At 47.5% G+C, this 18,615-nt stretch overlaps 1 protein-coding gene across 1 annotated transcript; it reads right to left on the bottom strand.

Annotated features, from left to right (window-relative positions):
* Nucleotides 1–5,104: 5,104 nt before the first annotated feature.
* LOC119173789 (membrane metallo-endopeptidase-like 1) lies at nucleotides 5,105–18,158 on the bottom strand. The gene is made up of 5 exons (XM_075894544.1): nucleotides 17,991–18,158; nucleotides 17,104–17,220; nucleotides 12,765–13,083; nucleotides 8,816–10,559; nucleotides 5,105–5,372 (listed from the first exon to the last, which is right to left on the bottom strand). Exons 1-5 carry the CDS (start codon nucleotides 18,156–18,158, stop codon nucleotides 5,105–5,107), a joined length of 2,616 nt encoding a protein of 871 aa, XP_075750659.1.
* Nucleotides 18,159–18,615: the final 457 nt, after the last annotated feature.

The following is an 18,615-nucleotide window of genomic DNA, read 5'->3' as shown; positions in this document are numbered from 1 at the left end:
CGTTCATATTTTCAGCCACACATATTCCACTCCCTTTATCACGCACACGAGACACAAGATGAAGAAGGCACGACAACAGCGCTGTTAGTAGACACACTAACAGCGCTGATAGTGTATCGGACAGAGGTGCATGCCTCCGCGTTGTTGTCGTGCCTTCTTCATCTTGTTTCTTGTATGAATTTTGTGCCGATTTTCTTCTCCACAAACCCAAAATCGACAACTTGAAACATCTGGCACAGTAACTGAAGTCATTCAGGGTTCTCAGAGGTTAGAGCCAGCAGGAAAGATATTGGCCCACGTGTAAGGCGCTTCACCAGGATTACGGCAGTAAAAAGGGACGCTTCGTAGCGCATGCCGAAATACAAGTGCTAACGTTTTGAATCCTTAAGTTTACGTAAACTTAACCAGATGTAAAGCACGGAAGACGAGAGAAAAAACAAAAGGCGAGAAACAGTGTGTGCCTCGGCAGTATATAGCGAGGCACTCACTCCCACTGAGTGGTCATCATTAACTTCAAGCATTCTCATCACACGAACAACATTTTATTACAAAGCTTCATTTCTTATACATTGGTGCACACTGGCGTATTGACGAAGGAACATTTTGACAAACAGTCTGCCACCCAACAAACAAGGCTTTGATGTAAGGGTGCTCTCGAGAACACACAATTTCATTCTGGCCTACTTGGTCTTCTGCTGCCTCTCTTCATCCTCCTTATCCTTGTCGTCCTGATTGCATTTGTCGTTGCCGCTGTTGTTGTTGGTCATAATACCAGGACCACCGGCGCGCGGCTTGTTGGTCCTGGCCGTCCACTGGGGCGCCTGGTTGCGCGCACCAGCGGGATGTGCTGCTGTTACCACAATCGCCAGTAGAACGACGAGCACGCAGAGGGCAAGGTGAACTTTGTGCATGATAACACGATATCTCCTTACTTGAGCTACTCTCTCGCTTGCAGGATCACTCGCAGTGGGGCACTGCCGTTCCCTGCTTCGGGACAGAGTCGATGTGCTGTAGACTAGTTGGCCGTTCGCTGTCAGAGCTGCAGGTGCGTTCTGGCATTCGACGCAACGAAGAAAACTGGAGCACAAGCTTCCACAAGATTGACAGAGAATGTAATGAAACCGCAGAGCAGAAAATGCTTCGCAACAGACACTGCAGCGAGCAAGCCTGTGTTGGCTCGGGCGGAGTCGCTGAACAAATGGTTCGTTTAGTGTTCCAAGCCATATTTCAAGACTCCGGACACTGCGTGCCAGTTTCAGTTAACTCGCAGTGGCATCGTTGCTTATGTCTCACTTTTTGTTCTCAATTGAGAACATAGAGGTATTGTCAACGCTTTCGTCGATTGAATAGAGTTTTCAGTAGACTGCTATGTTTGCACTTATGGTGTTTGCGGCGCTGAGACCACAGCCCGCAAGGCCAGTGTTCTAGTCTTTAGAAAAACTCAGTGCAAAATGGACTTGTAAAATTATACCTCTCACGAAATATCAACGAGTCAACGTCATTGTATTGCTCAGCTATTGAGCAGCTGTGACACTAACTATGGTGGGCGCTCGCTTTCATCCTTCCGATGCGCACGCGACTGCTATCAATGATACGAAAAAAAAAACGCGCTGTGTCAACCTCTAGAACTGCTCTTGCCGCAATTTCCACACGTGCAGTTCCGTGGTCGTTATAAACATCTTAATTAAAGAGCGACGACATCATTATTATTTAATGAACCTCTCATCGTGCCTACAGTTAGGTGTAGGGATGATGCGTGGGGTTCTCTATTTGGTGGGGCCAAGCCTCACCACAGTGCCTCCACCCTATTTCACAGGCAGAGCCCAAGAGAGCGCAACTTTTACGATAGTTGAAAAAAGTAAGAAAATAAAAATTGAAGGCCAGCTTCTCTCGAGGGGTGCCACTGCCAAGCTTTAAGAAAGTGCAAAGCTGAGCAGACATTGTTACTCTTCCATTTATGTTTCTGTTTTCTCATCTTTCTTTTTTTTTGCTTTTTTGTCTTTATTTAATATTTCTTTATGTATGTTGATTGCTTGCTCTTTTTTTCTTCCTATTTATACCCATTTCCTCTCTCGTTCTTTATTTGTTCTTTCTCATTTGCATGCGTGGTTCTATCAAAATTACGTCATTCATTCAAGGTTATTCTTTTTTGTGTGCGTGCTGATGATGATGAGTGGTCATCGTCAAGGCCCTCGAAGAACATGCGAAAGTAGACTTCTCCTTGGCGTGAGCGCACGATCGCTCAATATGATACGCATGCAAGATTACGCCAAGTGACGACTGCAGAGCGTGACAGAATACGAAGCAATGAACACTGTCAGCGCTGCTGTATGCCTTGATGTAAATATATTTTGTAGCGTCATCATCATAGCCATTCATCATCATCCTCCCTTCTAGCCACCGCGCCGTGACCCTCGCGCAGCTCATGCCTAGCTCGAGCAAGAAAACATAACGAGTTCACGCACCTCGCTTGTCGGACGCTGGCAGCCGCCACCGCTCTCTTAGTGATTCTGATGAGGTAAAGGACAGAGAAGTGCCGCCCGTGACTGTCAATCATTTAGGTGACACCTCAACAGGTCGGCATAGGGAATGGGGTAGTATGAATGAAAGGGAAAGGTAAGAAAAAAAAGAAGAGAAGAAGAAAAAAATGGCAGATCCCACGTACAGCGCGAATCGATGATATGCGAAGCACAAACAAGAAATGTTGATATGTCACTTTAAAATCAGCACAACCTTACTAGATGGAGGTAAATGATGCCGTAAATGACTTCTGTGTCATGATTATCATTTTTGGATGTGTCGCTTACCTGCGTCATCTAATCACATCACGTGGTACCGAATTTAGTATACGTGGAGCTAGCGAAACGGCCACGAGCACGCTATGAGCGTGGTATGTTCTCGTGTTCTTGCATGACACGCGTGTCATGATTATCGTGTTTGCACCAGTGATATACCTTTACCATCCATTGACGTCACGTAACACCGAATTTGGTATATGTGGAGCTAGCGAAACGGCCTCGAGTGCATCATGAAGGGCCCAATATACTCCAACGTGACGTTGACAAGCGCACACGCTGGGTACAGCGACGTTACCTTAGAAAAATGCGAGCACTCTATAGTCCGACTCCACGCGTGACCAGCGTCCGTCGGCGCGGCCCGGCGACAACCGGCGCGAAATGCGACATGCTGCATTTCGCGCCGATGCGTTACCCAGACAACACTGCGTCTCCCTCTTTTCGTGACGGAAGGACGCCGGATGAACTGAAACCCGCACGCGTCAAAGCAACGCAGCGCGGCGCGTGTCTGCCAGTATATCCATGGCAGAACAGCCGCCTGGCGTGGCAACGCCGGCGTGACGCGATGAAATGAACACCGGCGAGCACACGCAACGCATCACGTCTAAATGTATTGGCGCCTTGACTGTGCCATGTAGTCATGTTCTCACATAACAAGCATCTCATGATTATCATGTTTGCACTAATCACATACCTTCGTCATCTATTGGCGTCACGTATTACCAAATTTGGCATATGTGAAGCAAGCGAAACAACCGCGCTCGCATCATGAGTGAGCATGTAGTCATGTTGTTACATGACACGCGTGCCGTGATTATCCCGTTTGGATGTGTCATTTACCTATGTTGTCCGTTCGGGTCACGTAATACCGAGTTTGGTACATGTGAAGCTAGCGACACGGCCGCGAGCGCATCATGAGCTAGCATGTATTCATGTTGTTACATAACACACGTATACGCATTTCATGTTTATTATGTTTGCACTAGTATCATACCTTCGTCATTCATTCACGTCCCGTATTACCAAATTTGGTCTAAGTGAAGCTTGCAATACGGCCGCCAGCGCATCATGAGCGTGGCTGTGATCATGTTGTTACATGACACGCATCCATGATTATCATGTTTACACCAGTCACATACCTTCATCATCAGTTCACGTACTTTAATACCAAATTTGGTATATCTAACACTAGCGAAACGGCAGCGAGCGCATCATGATTTGATTGATATGTGGGGTTTAACGTCCCAAAGCCACTATATGATTATGAGAGACGCCGTAGTGGAGGGCTCCGGAAATTTAGACCGCCTGGGGTTCTTTAACGTGCACCCAAATCTGAGCACACGGGCCTACAACATTTCCGCCTCCATCGGAAATGCAGTCGCCGCAGCCGGGATTCAAACCCGCGCCCTGCGGGTCAGCAGCCGAGTACCTTAGCCACTAGACCACCGCGGCGGGGCGAGCGCATCATGAGCGTGGCATGTAGTCATGTTGTTACATGACACGCATGTCATGATTTTCATGTTAGGGTCTGTCGCTTGTGTCCGCCATGCAATCATGCCATACCATGTAGTTATGAAACATGCCATGTGAACGAAACCGCTGCAAGAGCTGCAGGACCATAAATTGTAAATTATGACATTCATGACATACATGTCATGATTTTCATGTTGTGACAAGTCAAATATGTTCTTCATACAGTCATGCTATGTCATATGAAGTTTGGTATCGATACCATTATCGAAATGGCCAGGAGAGCTAAATGTCGTAGGCGGACGGACGGACAGACAGACAGACAGACAGACAGACAGACAGACAGACAGACAGACAGACAGACAGACAGACAGACAGACAGATAGATAGATAGATAGATAGATAGATAGATAGATAGATAGATAGATAGATAGATAGAGATAGAGATAGAGATAGAGATAGAGATAGAGATAGAGATAGAGATATAGATATAGATATAGATATAGATATAGATAGATAGATAGATAGATAGATAGATAGATAGATAGATAGATAGATAGATAGATAGATAGATAGATAGATAGATAGATAGATAGATAGATAGATAGATAGATAGATAGATAGATAGATAGATAGATAGATAGATAGATACGCTCAAAGTCGCCGAAGTTCGCAAAAAATGCTTCGCATTTAAAAAGTCGCATTCGATCCGCCCCCTGTATGCCCGCAAGAACACACGCACGCAACACGCAATCGACCGTAAGACCACTGAGAAAGCCGGGGGTACAGTGGTGCACACGATTTAACGTAGGCAAGAAGAAGAGTGGGGACCTCGGAACTCACTTAGAAAGTCCGGCTATCCTCGATGCCTGCAGCTCTTTGGAGGTGTAATCCATGGCCGCAGCAGCAAATTCTTGCTGCTCACAGTTCAAAGGGAGCAGTGGGAGCACGGAAAGAATTGACTGCACCAGCAAGTTAATTGCTGTGGCCGACGAGGGGCAGGTAGGGGCCAACGGCTTGGAGGAAGCCGCCGGTGCCGTCGTCGCGTTCTTGGGTACGGCGGCAGGAGCCGGCGGCAGGAACCGGTGGTTGCGGAACCACTTCAGCCTACAGGAATAAAGTAGCGAGATTGGCACGGCCACGCTGGCCGCCTTCGACGTCGTCTCACGTCTCTCTTTTATTCTCGCCGCTACATATTTCTTACCGCTCTCATAAGGTGTGGTTTATTCTACGACAGGCCTAGCCCATTTAAGTGTTCCGCCCTTAAAATGAATATAAAGCAACAACGTGCTTCCCACTACAGTGGGCCTTTGGTCCCCTCATTTAAGGAAGCTAAAGTGGGCAGTAAAGAATATAGTTAGAGTATAGCATCACTCGCCCTCGGCCGCCGTTATTATCAAAGACTGCCAGGCCTGTGCTGCACGCACAGCACAATCGCAGCGAGAGTTTGAAGAACGTCCTTTCTAGGGCCTTTTTTTTTTTCAAATACTCTTTGGGTAACTGCTCCAAGCATACTTGAAAAGCACCCCATATTCCATTAGTCATAATTTTTGTGTTGTGTGGAGGCATGCACAATGCCATCCTTCATCACTCTTCAGAGAAGCGTAGTACCTGCTAAACATTTGCAAGGAATTTGAGCAATTTTTGCATGCTCTGGCTGACGATGATGAAGTATCATGCCTGTAGCTTCAGTAATGGGTTAGAGCATTCGACAACCCATGCACTCGTTACGCAATTCACATTGTTTGACGCCTGATTGTTCCTGGGTGGTACTGAAACGTTTTATTTTACTAACGATAACGTTATTCTTTTCTCGAAATCAAGCATGCCCAGGGTAGGCTTACAATGGAGTTTCAAGAAACGGCGTGGCTCAGTGGTAGAAGACAGGAATGAAGCGCAGTTGATCCGGGTTCTTATCCCATCGTGATCTTGATGTTTTTATTCTTAGTTCCTTTTTATTGCGGTAATATTTACATTACCACTTTAGGCTGACTTTTGATGTCGCCGTCATTTCCCGGATATGCATAGGTATGTATATATCTACAAAGGCACAAGGAAAAATAAACAAGAAGATCAAATTGCAATGAACCATCCGGACTATGCAAACCAGCGACCAATTGCTTTTCAGGACGCTGCATTAACCAAGTATACCACGCCGCTCGTACTGTTCATCACACCAACGGCAAGCTATGTATACTGTATACACCATTTGTAAGTGGCTTACTGCCAATGAACTTAAAAGAATTGCATATGAGCTCTGCGGAAGCCCGCAAGGTGGCAGAATGTTTGAGAAAGCGAAAGAAGACAACCAGCCGTTTGTAGCACAAAGCCACAAGGAAATTCTACTTTCTCGGAAAGAAAAGCCTCTTGGTTGCCGAGAAGTTGCCCCAGACCAGGACAAATTTTTCGGCAACTAAGACACTGTTCTTTCTGAGAAACCTGTCAGCGCAATTTTTCGGCAACTAAGAGGCTTTTATTTAAAAATCCGTCTGGATTTCCTTGTGGCTTTTATTTCTAAATCCGCCTGGATTTCCCCGTGGCTTTCTGCTACAAACGGTTGGTTGTCTTCTTTCCCTTTCTTAACTTAAAAGAAACATACTTGAACAAGGCATGTCTTTTGCTTTGACAAGCCATACATGCTTTTCCAAAACATTGACGAGTCTGGTGGGTTGATCGATCAAAGGGTGGGCTCACTGAATCACATACAGTTAGATTAAAGGGGCACTCCAAAATGTCTCTGGCTCCACTCTCACCCTGAAGCAACAACAAAAATCGCTCGCATCAAGTCCAGTGCCTATGAATGCGGTTTCCCTTGAAATGCGCAACGCCATTATCGCTTTAGACGGACAAACTCAACTCGCTGCCTCATGTGTGTTTTGGTGACGCTTGCACTATTATAATACCGCACGGCTTTGTCGTCGCAACAGTGTACATTTCACCACAGACACCACAGACCCTGCAGACTGACGTCATGCACTTCTTGCTGCATAACTACTCTGTGCGGTGTGCCAACAGAATGTTGCCATGATAGCCACTGGAGACTTCAACGTTAATGTACTTTCGATGACGAAGCCTGTCTTCTTTCATTATATCAGACTTCCTTTCTAAACGTGACAAGTCAGTGGCTTGTCACGTTTCTCAATACCGAAATTTTACTTCGCCTCCTGTCATACGTTACGCAGTCATTAATTTACATCAGCATCCGTTTAGAGAACAAGGTTAATGCATTGCTGTCGATTCTATCAGAATCGGCCCGATTCACTACATTCCGTATGGTTCCCTAATCTCTTAGCCTTACTTCGTAGAACAGCCCGATATATTGCTATCGCGTTTATCGATGCAGCATTGTTCCGGAACTGTGACTTTTTTTCTCATTTCGCGTGATAGTGGTTGCGGACAACTACAGCGCAAACGACCCTTGTAGTGATTTTATAACCGGCTTCGCTGTAAAACATTCATGCCCATAACCTTGCTCTCTTAACAATGAAGGTTCATGGCCGAGTGAGTAAATTTATTCGGCAGACTTGGCACCCCTATAGATTATTATGGCAAGACCGGGCTTCCTTACACCACCCCACACACACACACACACACACACCGTGTGCGCATGCCTGTAGGTACCCCCTGTTACCCATGCTCTCCATAAAAGCCCCCTAAAATGGCTCTGAAGGACGGGCATCCAATACCAGGGGTAAATATTCACGTTCAGCTGATAAAACTCACAACCTCTCCGACTCAACAACAAGAAAATTTCGAGTAGGCATTCCGTTCCAATAACATTCCGGCTTTTTACTTTCCAGTAATGCCAAACATAATTAACAGGGGAATGAGCTATTGCGGCATGCTTGAAGTTACCGCGGGGATATTAATACTTCCGAGACGTGGTGAGATCAGCCCACTGTTTAGGTAAAATAGAAATATCGGCAAGGTATGGTTGCGAAATGCCAAATAACCATGCTTGAAAAGCTGTTCGTACAGGTCACAATGCCCCAGAGTTTTGCGTATACCCAATAGCATGCAGTCACAAGATTGGTTATTGACAGGCGTAGCTTATAATATACGTCTTTCAAGTGTCATGTACCCACCATTAGAAAGAGCACTTCGTGCGACAAGTCTACATCACGGATATACATAAAAGCAATTGAGGAAAACCTATATCATCCATGCCGTTTGTGCGGCAACGTCTATCACTCGCATATTTAGGGAAATAAATCGATAAATTTGAAGAATGCCGTGCTTCAAAATGTTTATAGAAACGATAAACGTGCGCGTGGGTTCAGAAGCATGAAAAACTCTGCATCTTTATTTCAAGGATCTAGTTCGCGGAAAAACGACCACAGTGAGAATGCTTGATCATCGATAAACATTAAGACTATAACAAATTACACGCAATGACAAGGCCTACTGCGAATCGCCACAGGAGTCAGCGAAACGTCTCATGCACCTGAACAAAGGCTCGACAAAAATAGATAGCAGCGCGAAATGGCAGCTATTGTCCCCCAAAAAACCTGCACTTTCTTCGGGGGTCCATTCGCGAACCACGTTCGCACTTAAACGCTTTAGCGAAGGGTGCGAAGTTCCCGAGTGGCACGTTGCAACTGGCACCGAAGTCGGCACGGCTGTCGGCACAGAGAACGTAGCAGTAGTTAATGAAAAACAGCTGGTCATGAGTGTACTTCTCGAGACCCGGTAGCCTCTGATCGTGCGACGTGTTGAACGCGCTGAAGGCGATCTCCAGGCCCGGAACGGAAGGGAATAGCTGTACGGGCGAACAGCACTCGGTGGCGTTGAGGTCACACGCGAGCCGCTCGCGGTAGTTCTGAGACCGATTGGACCCCCACCACAGCGCTCCGCGGCCTTCTTCGTCTAGCGTGACGCCCTTGGAGTCGAACGCGCGGGCGACCTCGCGCGCCAGCACGGAGACCGCACCAGCGTTGAGCACCTCCATGCCGCTGCGATTGTAGTAGAGTGGCGGCTGAAATAGGGCCATCGGGAAGCGGACGCTGTTGAGGGCGTAGATGTAGAAGGACCGCGTGTAGCCCGACGACACGCGGCGACCGTACAACCCGAGGCGATACCGATCCTTGCGCGTCGCCTGAAACCAGTAGGACGCCTCGGCGAAGTTGGCGGCGAAGTCAGCGCCCATACGCGGGAAGGTGCCAAAGAGCTTCTCGCGCATCTTCGAGTCGAGAAAGGCCGGTCGCGGTATAGAGCTGCTTGCCAAGTACTTAGTCTTTTGCAGAGCGGCGTGACGGGCGTTCCCGATCCACGGAAGCCGATCGATGAGCGAAGCTGCCGAGTTCACGACCGACTCGAAAATGAGCGGTGAAGTCGATGGCAGGTCGCCGATTGTCTGACCAAACGGCAGGAGCGAGCCGAATCGGGATTGGACGTATTCGAGGCAGCTGTATGTCTTCAACGTCGAGAAGAAAGTGGCGTCGTCGCTCCCGGTACTGTGGAACCTTAGTTTCGGAAGGTCCAGAATGACCCACAAGTGAGTCTGCACAAAAAACCATGACAATCCGATCAAGAATTCCGCCTTGCTGTACTTAGCTAGCAGTTTCTGCACGCCGTCGACAAGCCCGTAGTCCTCCACCACGACCCAGTGGTCAGAAGACCAGCTCACGTCTGGAGAGAAGTGTTTGTTGAGCAGGCCGAGCCAGATTGCGGCATCGACCCACGGCGTCGGATTGTCGAACAGGTCTAGTCGGAACCAAGTCTGGTTGGGGTCGCCCTTCGTGACTTGTCTCTGGACGCTGAGCATGTCGCGGGTCAGGTTCCTCAGGAGGAGAGGATGTGCTTTGTCGCCGCCAGCTGCCTGGCTCAGACCCATGTACTCGACGTACTCCTGCACGTGACCCTCGTAATTGTCGGGCTCCTCGTAGTGTACCCAGCTGGTCAATGGCTTTCCGTGGCTCAGGAACAGCGTGACGGGACGACCACTTACGTTCACGAGCTGGGCGTCGAAGAGGAAGTTCTCGTTCCAGTTGATGGCCAAGTCGAGCATGACGTCCAGTGGTTCTATGGTCTGGTTGGGCATCTGTTCGGGCCACGGAAGGTGCATTCTGGTGCGCAGCTCTCTGAATTGCTGAAGTCTCATCTTCGATGTGGTAGAGGTCGCGGACGAAGCATTGCCGTTGCTGTCGGGCGTGGTGCAGCTTTTGAAGAACTGTGACGCCAGATGCGTTGCTGCATTGGCATCTTGCGAAGTGGATCCTGTGATCTTGAATAGGTCCGACTGTAGCTCAGCGATGGCCCGTTCCGCGAATGCCATCATCAAGCGGTCCGTGTACACTGCCACAATTAAGAAAATATTGTGTTCAGTTCAAAGCATGAACTCAATCTTGTGCGCCATAAAAGAAAGAATTAGATAATCTGGGATACACCACGTCTTCGTTACGTAAAAAGATTAAGACATTGCGCAACAGTTACAGGAAAAACGCAAGTTAAGGAGGATTCACGTTGAGGAATATCACACTTGACGGAGTCTGCAATCTGTTATAACTTTGAAATTCCGTTTTCTCGAGTTCTTTTTCCTTCGTGTTTCAATTAATACAGTAGATATTTTTCACCTTTTACGGTACTTCGTCAAGTGTCTCCTCCCTAACTTCCGTTTTCTCTGAAGCTGCATTGCAGTTTTTACTACGATGGTATTCACAGTCTCGACAGCTTTTTGCCATCGCACGCATGTCCCGTATAGTAAGTCCACACCCGCGAGTAATAGCGCGCGAGCGGGATCGACGAACGCGGTTGAAGCAGACATCAAACGAACTGGCCCATCTCTGTTGCTCAGAGGGCGCATGTGATAAGATCTCGCCTGATAGATCACCCGTTGAAGGATCAAGCACAGGGAAACGCCCCGCCCACCTTTAACGAGCATGAAAAAACACGAGGAGAGTGGGTTTGCTCATGTAATAACCATGAACAAAATTTTACGGGCGCAGCCCCGCCACGGTGGTCTAGTGGCTAAGGTACTCGGCTGCTGACCCGCAGGTCGCGGGATCGAATCCCGGCTGCGGTGGCTGCATTTCCGATGGAGACGGAAATGATGTAGGCCCGTGTGCTCAGATTTGGGTGCACGTTAAAGAACCCCAGGTGGTCGAAATTTCCGGAGCCCTCCACTACGGCGTCTCTCATAATCATATGGTGGTTTTGGGACGTTAAACCCCACATATCAATCAATCATTAGCTGCCATTTTAAACTCGAATGCAGTTCTTAGTCGGGCTGTGCAAGGTGTCCGTCAGGATCCGTCCACCACCCTCTCCCGTAGCAACAGCTGTGGGCGCGCGGGCTTATCCTCGCCCCTTGCAACCAGGGTCCTCACCTCATTGACTTGAACATGACTTGCCACCGCCTCAATGCAGGGCGTTGGAAACGCGTTTGTAGCGTTTGTGTTGTGTTCGCTGACATTATGGCCGTCAGGTACAATGATGCAGTGCATCGTCTCTCGTTCTCTCGCCGTTCGCTATCTCTCCTCCCTGCGCCCCACTCTTTTGTCCGATGGAGTTAAGCACGCCCCCCCCCCCTCTCGACCATTCGCTGGCTTATTAATGTGTAAATAAATGGTTACGGTACAAATCCTCGTCTCGTCAATAATTTACGCCATTAAAATTACTATGTTGTGCACTCGCGGAGCAAGAAATGCCTTCGCATTTCCTCACGATTCCCTTTGAAGAGGAAAGGTGGAATATTTTTTTTCTTTGCCGCGTTTGTTTTCGCAGTCATACTTCTCGGCGGCTGATCGTGAGTGCATGGCCGTGGCGCAAGCTTCGAAAGTTTTGTGTTAGGTGACACTGCAGTCCCGTGTTCGTAAGAAACTCTTGATGTATACCATGCAAAAGTGTGTCACAGTTTTATGTGCTAAGGTAATCGAGAGCTGCGAATGCTAGGTGGCGACAGTTGCACCCGGCGGCTTCTCCTTTTAAGAGCTCTCTCAAACCGAAACTGAAACTGGTCAATAATGAAGGGCTGGTGAATAATTATCTGTCGCGTGTTGAAGCAAACGATGGGTCGTGGAATGACTAACAGGTCCCCAGCAACACGTTGCAGCAGAAAGCACCGCCGCGGGGGTCTAGTGGCTAAAGTTCTCGGCTGCTGACGCGCAAGTCACAGGTTTCAATCCCAGCTGCGGCGGCTGCATTTTCGATAAAAGTGAAAATGCTGTAGGCTCATTTACTCACATTTGGGTGCATGTTAAAGAACACATGGCGGTCAAAACTTCTGGAGCCCTTCATTACGGCATCTCTTATAATCATGCGGTGTTTTTATGATGTTAAACCCCACATATCAATCAATTAAGTCACATGGCAGCAGACCAATGCGAGGCCAAAATTTTTGTGTCAGTACCCCTTTAAGCGACAACCAATTTGTTAAGCTTTCGTCACGAAACAAACATCCTTTCTATCGTCTGTAATTCCACCATCTCTCATGTCATAGGCCATCATACATAAAGCCTCCTATCTCTCAATAGATCAACAAAGGTAGAGAGATGTCCTCACCCGGTGCCGCGTTTGCAAGACCCTTGGTTAGACGGCGCTCCCAGGAACTGCAGACGAACGCGTGGAAATCATCGCATGGGTCGATGGACATGTTGAGCGCGGTGAGCAGCACCTGTGCATGGTGTAGGCATCCCTCGCTGGTGCATCTGGCGAATGGCTCGCGCCTGATTCGCTTCTTCACAAACAGCGCGAGCAGGAGCAGCGTCCCGAAGAGCAGCGCGAAGCACAGCAGCTGCACAAAGCCCACACGCGGGGACTTGTGGGTGCGAGGGGCTCTCTCCAGCACTTCTTCCACTCGGCCCTCGTTTTCGCCTTCGACCTGATCACAGAAATTCCCTTTTGAGTCATAGGTGTGAAAGCCAGAGACTGTTTACACTGATCCCCAGCTGAATGAATCAGTGTTTATTCTATAAACCTCGAACCGCGCTTGTGCGAAAGCAGTCATTGACCTACAGTATTATTGGGTTGAATTTTTATTTATTTTAAGACAAAATTGCTTTACGCCGGGGTCCACCACGGCTCCCCTGACGTATTTCTGTTACGGATATGACATCATAAAATATATAATTGCAGATTGCATAGACAAAACAGAGAAGAAAAAGTTTCACATCGTGGCGTCGAACCAGTGACCTCGCGCTCCTCAACGAGCGACGCTTACCACTACGCCACAAAACGAACGTTTATAAACTAGTGAACGGCGAGTCAACTCTATACCTAATGTTCCACTGGCGGCCCTCATACCTCAGCAACTTCAGCGCGTTTTCGCCATCAGTAGCGACATGGCGCCACAGGCAGGCGGTGGGCGCCTGCGCTCTACCATCCCGCGCGCAGCTAAGTGCGCGCACCTCCACATGGTGAGATCAAAGGGCGTGTAGATGTTGTTTAGCGTGATGGGTCACTCGCACGAGCACTTCTCTCGGGATTCGGGCACTTTGTACCTCTTGTGTTTTCACCAGAGCTCTGCTTTGAAGTTAAGTGGTTAACTAAAGCGCGAACGTCACTTCGCATGCTGCCGCGGCCGCGTTTGCGAAAGGAGCGCACCGCTCACACATACGATGAAGTAAAATTGTGACAGTTGTTCGCGCTCGCCCTGTGTATACCTGTGCGTTCGTTTCGTGAATACTTCTTTCTGTTCAAGCAGTATGCTTTCCGTGCTCAGCTGGGACAGTTGTTTGTCCGTACTCGTCCTGTGTTTGTTCCTTTCGTGTGTGCTCTCTGCTTGTGGTGCGCGCTGAAAATTTTGAGCTGCTTGCCCTTCTTCGCGTGACGTTACAAGTTGTTGCTGTCAAATTCATTTCTACGCCATTGTGGCGAAAACATCGCACAACGAACGCTCAACTACCTCTGCAAGGACACGTACCGCTTTCGTGTTATACCGATTCCACGAAAGAGGAATCAGCCACTTTTTAATTGATTAATACCACAAAGGACCCGTAATAGGCAAAGGGTGAGGGGGTAAGGCACACAGTACTTCTATACACGTATTGAAGATTAGCACAGAGTGAAAACAGGAAAAAAGAACTAATTACCCTCAAATACAGCTTCTCGAATAAAACAACAGGGAAAAATAAATAACGGTTACATATCCAAATGAAAAGAAAGTTGCCTGACATAACATTAAATATTGTGTAGTGAAAAAATATTACGAATAACAGATCCAATAAATATTAAAACACAGCCACATTACTATTTCGTCATTCTACATTATGTACCAAAAACAAAAGCGCGCGAGAGTGATATGTAAGAACCGTCATAATAAGATTGAATAGCAACCTTGCATAAGCTTATCACAAGAATAACATATAGATACATACAAAAAGTAAAGAATACTAAGTGCAATGTGTGGAAAAATGTTGAATTGAAGGCAAAAAGTATCTTGGTTTTTAAATGAAGCAATGTTGCACAGTAAGCTGTTCCAGAGACGAGTAGCACGCGGTACTAGTGAAAAATTAAATGATCGCGTCACACCGTATACGTGGTCTTAATTCGAAGTGTTGTGCAATTTCCGCGATCTGTAGACTGGATGATTCAAACATGGTAGTGGTACGAGTGAGGGATCTCATGAAACAATGACTTCATACTCCTGAAATGGCGCCACATAGTAAGACGAAAACACAAGAAAAGACCACGAAACGCAAGCGTCAGCTCTCTGAAATTTTCTCGACATGCGCAAAACAAATTATGCCCACACATGTTTTGTGCTTGTCTATTAAATTTCACTAGAGAATCAGCGCTTGTGTTTCGTGCTGCTTTCGTTTTACTTTGTGGCGCCGTTTCAGTAGTATGAAGGCATACCAACTTACCCAGTTGTCAATCATTCTAAGAAAAAATGACTGCAATGGAATATTACGGCGGCTACCAAACGGCGGCAATGATAGTTTTGTTTTGATCTGCGCGATACTAGACAGGGCCCTGTAGTTGTGAGCAATGAAATGGCTCGCCCTATTTGGAATGATTTGGAATGCTGTGATAAGGTATTTCTGATGTGGTGACCAAATGGAAGACGCATACTCCTGCTGCGGTCGTACAAACACTAAAATTTGATAGTACATTTTGATACTCTAGTTAATGATGGTCTGTTATTCACAATTATAATGACACCAAACAACGTTGCCAAGGAAATTATAGGGTATTTTATTAGTAGTAATTGTTATGTAAATATAACGAAAGAAAAGTGGACGAATAGATAAATCGGGCAGGGACTGAATTTGCGACCTTCGAATAACGCATCCGATGCCCTACCACCTGAGCTACCATGATGGCCTTTTACCTTGTCCGCATAATGGGATATATATCTGCATTTTAACGTGGGTGTGTCAGTCAGCGCCCTCAGTAGCCATGATGGTGAGTGGATGAGGGGACAGTAGACGGGAGAATAGCCAACGTGGTAGCTCAGTAGTAGAGCGTCGGACGCCTCATTCGGACTTCACAGGATCGGTCCCTGCCCTGCCCCGCCACGAAGGTCATGGTTAACGTACTCGGCTGCTGACCCGCAGGTGCGAGATTGAATCCCGCCTGCGGTGGCTGCATTTTCGATGGAGGCAAACATTCTAGGCCCATGTGCTCAGATTTTGGTGTACGTTAAAGAACCCCAGGTGGTCGAAATTTCGGGAGCCCTCCACTACGCCGTCTCCCATAATTATGTGGCGCTTTTTGGGACAATAAATTCCACATATATATTTATCTATCGGTCCCTGCCCAAGGCAAGTTATTCTTTCATCCACTTTCTTCACATTTGTATTATATTTAATACTAACAACTTCTAAAACTTCCGTAGCAATGTTGTTTGTTATTTCTCATTAATATGGTTTGTGACAAAAACAAGCACATAAAGTTTCCATTACTTTCCTTCAAAGTGTTCTTGTTGTTTACGTTATCGTTTTTCGGACTCATGATCTTGTTGTAGTACATTGATTATAAGGCATTATAGAGATAAACCTATTCAAGTTGTCTCTGCGATATCCGCTGGTTTAAAAAGTCATAGCTTCGCCGCAAGGGCGAACCAATGAACACGACTGCAAGAAATTGGAAGGTCACGCACAAAATGGCAAGCAGGTCAAAATATGCCCCATGTTTTTTACGCACAATTGACGCATGAGGCGTACTCAAAGATACACATGAACGCGAATAAGTGTCTCAGTTGTTAGTTCGCTGTGTTTGAAAAGCGCGCCATTTTCGTAAACGGAGACTGTGCAACGATTGCAGTGACCTCTGTGTGCCAGGTAACTACAACAGAATTGTCCCAGTTAAAGCCCAAGGCCAGCCAAGACAAACGATCTTCCCCACCACTAGCTAAGGGCGCGCGAGTGAGCGTCCTTCCTCCTTCTCTCCGCGGGGCAAAGTACGCGTGGAAGATGAGAGAGCGCGCCGCCGCGTCATGACGATGTGGCGACGCGCGCTCGTTGCACTGAAAACACAATAGTTCCCCCCTAGATGCCCGTCACCAGCAGTAAGTGGAAGATATAAATAGCTCGCTGTTTGACCGTTGAAAGAGCTTCTCCTGCGTAGCTCAGTGGTTAACGCCTTGCACTCACGATTCAGAGGTCCCAAGTTTGATTCCGTGCGCCGGATTCTTTTTCTGGATGATTTTCCTTTCTTGCGTTTACCTATATATAGACACGTATACATATACGAAGAGCGACGCCAGCGGCAAAATCTAGCTGAGAGTGTTCATATATTTCCTATCGCAATAAAATGATCTGAAACGTTTTCACTACCACAGTCGGACTGGAGAGACGCGTGGGTACGCCCTCGCATTTTCATTCTGGCGGTGTCCCTACACATATTTACAGTTAAACAACTACGAAAATGAATGGCCAAGGAGCATACGTGTACTCACACTTCTTTTCGACAATCTGCTGACGTCGACGTCGGTGCCTTTCTTCTTGCGAGCACCGTCAAACGAAGCGCCCAATCGCTTGCTGAGGTCGCTCGCATCCAATTTGCCTGATATGACCTGAAAGGAGAAGAGACAAGATTTTAGCAGCCATATGTCACTACACCAAAAAGCCATGTAGTAACGTTGCTTGCTTGTCCACCACATGCGTCACACCACATGAATCATCACTACCAGAGTCCTTCCTGCTACTCATGCAACCATGCAAACCATGAGAGTGAATGTTAATCAGCGCAAGTCCCTCGAGTGGAACCACCTGTCGGGGGATATTCTGGCCGTTTATAAGAAAAAAAATAGGTTTGCGAATATTTAACTAAATCATTACAATAGTGAGAAATATTTCTGTCACTCAGTTTCTTATTTTTTTTTCGTTAAAGTGTACCGTGGCGTTTTTATTATCTCTACCTTGTGTAATGCCACACCCTGGATATTAAACAAATAAGCCCGACAGACAGACAGATCTTGAATATTTGATTGATTGATTGATTGATTGATTGATATGTGCGGTTTAACGTCCCGAAGCCACCATATGCGAGACGCCGTAGTGGCGGGCTCCGGAAATTTCGACCGCCTGGGGTTCTTTAACGTGTGCCCAAATATGATAACACGGGCCTACGACATTCCCGCCTCCATCAGAAATGCAGCCACCGCAGCCGGGATTCGATCCCGCGACCTACAGGTCAGCAGCCGAGTACCTTAGCCACTGGACTACCGCGGCGGGGCAGATTTTAAATATTTACCGAAGGCGACAATCAGATGAGGTTTTACAGCAAATTTGGCGCTTATGAGATGTCGTAATCATGCCTCAGTCTCAAGCCATGGCTGCTTACCTTGGAGCTGCTGTCCAGGCTTCCTTCCTCTCCTTGGCGGCGGCTTCGGCGACGACGCCTGGACTTTTTGTCCTTTTTCTTGCGCTCGCGGGTCTTGGTGTGCGTGGATCGCGGCGTACCCCCCGACGTCGACGGACCGGCAGGTTCTTCGCCTCCGACTGTCGACATGCTTGTCTTGCCGTTGGCGTAAAACGGCAAGACAGTTGCAGTGGTGATGTGTCTGAGGAACGAAGCTTGCGTCTGGAAAAAGCAGCGCGTAGGCCAGGATTTTGTAGGATCAGAAGTGGAATGCTGCTGCACGAGCTGGGTGGGTTCTTCTTCTTCCTACACTTCTATTGGATAGTCGGCTCGTTTATTGGGAAGCGACCCAAGCCGTTGCAAGGTACGTTTGTTTCCTTTTAAGGCCTTTCATGCATCACCGAAATTTGACCATTGGCGCTGGCGTTCTGCGGTGTCGGGGATGAATGATGCAAAAAATGATCACGTTACGTCGCCGCCATGTAACGGCTGATGGCCTCAGTAATCACCTAAATTTGCGTCGCAATTACGACGCCCCTGTGACGTCACAAGACACGTCACATGATGACGTCTTCACATGACACCATATTGTGTTCTAAGGTAGTGT

Source organism: Rhipicephalus microplus, chromosome 5, assembly GCF_043290135.1.
Source record: "Rhipicephalus microplus isolate Deutch F79 chromosome 5, USDA_Rmic, whole genome shotgun sequence".
Classification (NCBI taxonomy): Eukaryota; Metazoa; Arthropoda; class Arachnida; order Ixodida; family Ixodidae; genus Rhipicephalus; species Rhipicephalus microplus.
Note: the sequence above shows the minus strand (reverse complement) of the source record. Positions and strands in the feature narration are given on the sequence as shown.

Excerpts from the sequence above, each read along its gene's own strand:
- LOC119173789 (XM_075894544.1), bottom strand. The coding sequence starts at position 18,158 with ATGTCGACAGTCGGAGGCGAAGAACCTGCCGGTCCGTCGACGTCGGGG. Across the intron at positions 17,221-17,990 it reads GCCTGGACAGCAGCTCCAAG|GTCATATCAGGCAAATTGGA; the intron begins GTAAGCAGCCAT and ends TTCTCCTTTCAG. Across the intron at positions 5,373-8,815 it reads CCCTTCGCTAAAGCGTTTAA|GCTGAAGTGGTTCCGCAACC; the intron begins GTGCGAACGTGG and ends TTATTCCTGTAG.